Source organism: Azolla caroliniana, unplaced genomic scaffold, assembly GCF_043228905.1.
Source record: "Azolla caroliniana isolate FFs.n. ecotype wild unplaced genomic scaffold, voAzoCaro1.0.p SCAF_12, whole genome shotgun sequence".
In the NCBI taxonomy this organism is placed as follows: Eukaryota; Viridiplantae; Streptophyta; class Polypodiopsida; order Salviniales; family Salviniaceae; genus Azolla; species Azolla caroliniana.
This window is the reverse complement of record NW_028230447.1, coordinates 5299584-5305583: the sequence shown is the minus strand read 5'-3', so window position 1 is coordinate 5305583 and position 6000 is coordinate 5299584. Positions and strand designations below refer to the sequence as shown.

General features: G+C 46.5%; 1 protein-coding gene across 1 annotated transcript; it reads left to right on the top strand.

Annotated features, from left to right (window-relative positions):
- The first annotated feature begins 2225 nt into the window (after window positions 1-2225).
- LOC147856930 (putative FAD-linked oxidoreductase ARB_02478) lies at window positions 2226-4089 on the top strand. The gene has a single exon (XM_087328685.1). The coding sequence runs from the start codon at window positions 2286-2288 to the stop codon at window positions 3858-3860; it is 1575 nt and encodes a 524-aa protein (XP_087184811.1). The 5' UTR covers window positions 2226-2285; the 3' UTR covers window positions 3861-4089.
- The last annotated feature ends 1911 nt before the right edge of the window (window positions 4090-6000 follow it).

Sequence of the window (6000 nt, the reverse complement as noted above, 5' to 3'; positions counted from 1 at the left end):
CTGCTAACCAAAGGAAAAGGGACATTCACCTTGAAACCAACATAAGAGGTACTTGTTTTTGTGTTGACATTGGTGGACTTGTGGAAGGAAAAGTAGGACTACTTGAACCTTCCTCAGTTTTCTTGTTTCTTTCGAGACGCTCTCCCAATCTAACTAAATCTACATGTTCCTTCAAGGGGTCTTTAAGCTCTTTGGAGGGTTGACCAAAGGCAATACACAAAGTGTGACCGATGAAGCTGACAAGTGAACAAGATGTAGAGATGATGCTAATTTGTTGCCCGAATGGCCCGCAATATTCCACCCCATATGTTGTAATTAGAATTAGAATTAGAATTTGTATCGTCCATAAAGAGGCCAAAATTGACCTATGGGACCAGAGTATATATGTGTTCTTGATATGTGTCTCCTTCCTAAGAAGGGGTATTTGTACATTGAAGCACAAAGTCTTTATGCGTGAATAAAGCATACACATATTAGCTAAACATTCTCGGTGATGTCTTAAGTATGGCACTTAAGTTATCACTCCCTCTTAGTATGTCAGCATATCTTGAACGAATTGCACTATATGTCGAGCATGTGAAGAGCAAGTGACATTCATCCTCTACCATGCCTTCATTGTGTACTTTGCATGTCTTCAAATTAGTTACATTTTGATACCATGATGCAACTTCAATGCCTAACTTGTGAGATCGAGTGCGAAGTAGTGTAAGGGGGGCTCTACAAGCATTACTACTCATATTGGTAATGAGATAAGGTTGGATACGATCAATAGCCATTCTTGCTCTATATTGAGACCAACATTCAGGGTTGACAATTGCAATGTAGTATTCTAGCTTTGTCCTCTTAGCATCTTCCCACATCATCCTTAATGATTCCGCCAACCTTTCCTCAATCATTACATACTGCATAGCATTTCCTGGAAGCTCTAAAAGATCATCCAAACCCCATCTTCTAAACCATTTCCTTATGTCAAGAACCCGACTAGATGAGAGATTCTTAGTTTTATGATTCTTTTGTAGCTTACATCCAACATTCCAAGCAAGATGTGGTAATCAATGATTCGGCATATTCTTGACTTTTGGGAGAGTTGTGTAACCCCAAACCTTGAAAATCGAAATTGTGCTTGCGGAATGTAGTATATCATGGATTTTCATTACAAAAAGCATTTGTACCAACATTTTCCCCAATAAGTTTCTTGCCATAAGAGACAATAAACTCTATATCCCTTTTTCACGTAAAGATGACCATAACGAAGTCATAATCATAGGTAGCGTCATAGAGAACATATGAAGGGCTCAGACTGCAACTATTTTTTTGGTGAAGGCCAATAGAGCGAGAAATGATTTATGACTCAAAGGTTTAGAATTCAGGTTATTATTATATGTAGCGAGTTGAAATCAATGAGTAATGTGCAATAAAAGTTGTAGAATAGAAATTTGGTGGAATAGAGGAGGGCCAGATGACGGACATAACAAAAAACGTAATTAGTAAAGGGGTAATATGTGGAAATAGACGGACGGGTGGTTGATGTCTTGACGTAGGGTTAGAATCATATCCCTTTGGGAATGGGATCTTAGTGAATGGACCTTAGAGAGGTGTAATCAAGGTTCTTTTATGTTGTCCCGTTGGTGATCGAACGACAGGATGAAAAACCAAAGGATTTCCTTTTATAGCACGATGAGATTAGCACTCTTTTTAAAACTCTGACTTGTGACTTTTCCGACTAAACTGAGGAGGGCAATTCTGGAGGAATACACGGAAGGGCATAGTGTAGGAATACGTAAAACGTAGTCACAAAAGTTGTGTGCAAACACACCACTCGCTCTTTCTCTCTTCCCTTCTCATACACACATACATAACACACACACACATATATGAAGGAAAACAAGAGAGAGGCTCATTTCATCCCCAACCTCCCTTCACACCATATGGCAGCTCCAAACTTCATGGCCAGTAGGAGGAGGCCGCCTCCTCCTCCTCCTCCTCTGGTGGTGGCGGCCGGGGTGGCATCGCCACTTTCGGCATTCCTCGTCCTTGTGGTTCCACTCCTCCTCCCAGGCCTTGGCCCCAGTCATGTGTCCGGCCTCGGGAGCTGCCGCTGCCTCCCCCATAGTGACTGCTGGCCTTCCCCGGACACTTGGCTGCAGCTCAACCGCTCAATCGGCGGCCACCTCCTGGCCCCGACTCCCCCGGCCCTCCCGTGCCACTCCGGCTCCACGGCCGCATGCCGGGCCACCATCCAGAACTGGAATAACCCCTTCTGGCGTGCCGACCAGCCCGGCGCAATGCAATACACCAACCGCGAAGCCTATGGTAACCAATCCTGCTTCCTCTCCAGCCCTAATTCTACATCTCCGCCTTGTGATGCTTCCGCCTCCTCCGCTGGCTCCGCCGCCACCACTGGGAGAGGGTGCTGCTTCCAGGGTGCGGTGCCGCCTTACGCCGTGGAGGCTCTCGATGCCTCCCATGTCCAGGCGGCCATCCGATTCGCCGTCGTCCACAACCTCCGCCTGTCCATCAAATCCACGGGCCACGACATCATGGGCCGTAGCACCGCCCCTGGATCCCTCAACCTCTGGATGCACCGCCTCAAACACATTACCTTCCACGACGCCCCCTTCGTTCCTGCAGGCTGCCATATCAACGACGGCGCCGCCGCCGCCGTCACTGTCGGCGCTGGGACGCAGTGGCAGGAGCTGTACGAAGCCGCAGACGAGAAGAAAGTGGTGGTGGTCGGCTCCATGAGCGCCTCCGTGAGCGTCGGTGGGGGCTACCTCCAAGGCGGGGGCCACAGCCCTCTCTCACCCTTACTGGGCATGGCAGCCGACCAAGTGCTAGAGATCTCCGTGGTAACCGCCGACGGAGAGCTCCGCACGGCGAGCCCCTGCCAGAACGAAGACCTCTTCTGGGCTCTGCGAGGCGGCGGGGGGGGGACGTACGGCGCCGTCGTGTCCACCACGCACAAGACCGTCCCTGCCCTGCAAGGACTGGTGGGGGTGTTCATGCTACTCTTCACCGCGTCGCCGTCCAGGTTCCAGGAGCTGCTCACAGTGTTCCTGCAGATGCAGGCATCCATGGTGGAGGAGAATGATGATGATGATGATGGTGGTGGTAGGGTTTCAGGATGGGCGGGCTACTCCTACATTACCACACCCAGGGGAGGCTACGCCCTGACGCTCAACTTCCTGCTCCCCAACGCCTCCGCCGCCCCGGCGGCGGAGGCCTACTTCGCGCCGCTGTACGGCTACGCCGCCCGGCACGCCGCCGACGTAGCCATTGTGAACGACACGGTTCGGGTCTACTTCTCCTTCCGAGAGTGGCACACCAGCGTGCTCTGCTCCGCCTTCCCGGGCCTCTGCACAGACGCCTGCGGCACCAACGCCGCCGTGAGCTCCCGCCTCCTCCCCGCCTCCCCGCTCCGCCACCGCCGCGCGCCCGCCCTGGCGGCGGCGCTCCTCCACATCCTGGCCGCCCCCGGGATCGTCCAAATCATCGGCCACCTCGTGGGCGGCGGCGCCGTGGCCCGTGCCCACCCGGACACCAATAGCATCAACCCAGCCTGGCGGGCCGCCGCATGGCACGTCACCGTTGTCAGCTCGTGGCAGAGCCCCGGAGACGCGGCCACGTCCTTCGAGACGGTCACACGCGTGAACCGCCTCCTCCGCGACCTCTCGCCCGGCTCCGGCGCCTACCTCAACGAGGCCGATGTCAACGAGCCCGACTGGCAACAATCCTTCTTCGGTTCCCACTATGGCCGGCTCAAGGCCATTAAAAGTCTCTACGACCCCCACGGCCTATTCACCTGCGTCAACTGTGTGGGGAGCGAGGACTGGTCCAATGATCTTAACTGTTACCTTTAACTCGGGTCGGGACTCGGAGTTGGGTAACAGTTGTTCCGACGGAATGCGCGATCCGCGTGATACACAAATTCATGTAGAGCAGCTCCCTTACCATCAAAATTGTTTTAGGTTGGTAGACAAACTTTGCATGTACAACAAGAAAGCAACTACCATATGCATTTGATCTCTACTATCTAGTTTAATGTTTTTATGTGCACATGTAAAATATGTAGAACTTAATATATCTTATACTCACATGATGTTTTTTTCATGTGCACATGAAATGAAACCTTATGGGGATCAATATATCTTGTCTTTCACTTTTTTGTTTTATGTGCACATGTAAATGCGTCAGAGATTCAATATTCTGGCAAGATATTGATGCATTCTCAAATTGAAGAATGATTTCATTCCTCAAATGGAGAGATGATGGCAACAAACTTCTTTTTATATCTTCGAAAATTTATCTTAGTAAAAGTCAACTATGTAGAGAACTTCGCCACTATAGGATGTAAAGATCGGTGTGATTATTTGGTTGGGATAAAATGGAACCTAAATCAAAGTAGGACATGTTAGTTTCCATGATTTACGATTTAGTGAGATTTGGATGCACGAGAACAAGAGTCGAAATAAAGGCTTTCTTGAGGTTGTTGACTGCATTTTTGCATCTCCAGCCCATTGGAAAACTTCTTTCTTGTAAATGAGATCGATTAGGGGTTAGGTGATAGTAGAGAATGCATGGATGAACCGTTGATATATATTTGCAAATCCCCCCAAAAAAATTACACATGTTTGACGTGGGGGAGTCCTCCTCCAATTTATATACAACCCTAAAGCCAAAGCAAATTGATCCTAAACTTGCATACTCCTTTCAAGATTTTCTTTTGAGGCTTGTAAAAACATAAAAGAAGCATCAACCAATGTTTGTGCCACCAATTGTCCACCAGAAGGAAGATGCAAACCCACAATATCACCATTAGCCACAAGATTTGACAACATTAGTAGCAAAGGATGTGTATCAATAGCAAATAACAATGGGCTTAGTGGACATTCTTGCCGCACGAATCTAGTAAGAAACACTTTCAGAGTAACTCCGCCATTAAGCATCACACGCGAGGTCGCATTTTGTCCTAGCAAAAAAATAAGTCAACACATACGAGGACCAAACCCCATATTATACATCACACCTGAGAGGAAAGACCAATTAACATGATCATATGCTTTTTCCAAATCTAATTGCACCATAACCATTTCTTGATGTGTATGTCGAGCATAATCGATAGCCATTTGAACATTCAAAACATTATGCAATATATTTCTACCTGTAATAAAACCATATTGAGATGGATGAATAAGTTGAGGTAAGAACTTTTGAAGTTTGTTGGATAATATCTTTTCAAACACTTTGTATAACCCTCCCATCAATGAAATAGGCCTCCATTGATGAAATGACTCCGACGATGGTACCTTTGGTATCAATTTAATTAAGCCCACCTTCAAGCTCTCAGGCATGAAACCAGAATCCCAACATTGTTGAAACATTTGTGTGAATGAACCCTTAAGCATACCATCATACTTCTTAAAAACTTCATTTGTAACACCATCCCAACCAGGGCTTTTACCATTTGGAAGGTGTAACAATACCTTTTCCACCTCAGCTTCTTCAAAATCAGCATCCAATTCTTGACAAATATTTGTATTCACGACACTCCCAATTACATTATAAAACTCTTATCGTGTTTTCAACACATCCTCATTAATAATCAACTCTGGTCCAATCAAATTCTTAAAATGAGTAATACATAACTCAATAACCTTGATTGGGTCTACAACAATGTCATCCCCTATCTTAATTTGTACCACATTTGAATGAGCATATGGTGGTCTTAATCCTTGAAAAAACATATGAGATTGTGATTGATTATCTATAAATCCCTCCTTTAATTGACGTAGTCTTGTATGTTAATAACTTTGACAAGACAAATTCTTCACAATGTCCTGTACTTGAACTTGAACATCCAAAACCTCTTCATCATGCGGATTTTTCATCAATAGTACATTGCATCATGTAAGAATATATATGAAAACTTATCAATAAATTTCTTACGTCTTTTAGCATTAACCATACCATACAGACGATGAATATCATTGATGTTTTGTA

Bases quoted from the DNA above. Each gene is read 5' to 3' on its own strand.
- LOC147856930 (XM_087328685.1), top strand. From the start codon at position 2,286: ATGCAATACACCAACCGCGAAGCCTATGGTAACCAATCCTGCTTCCTC.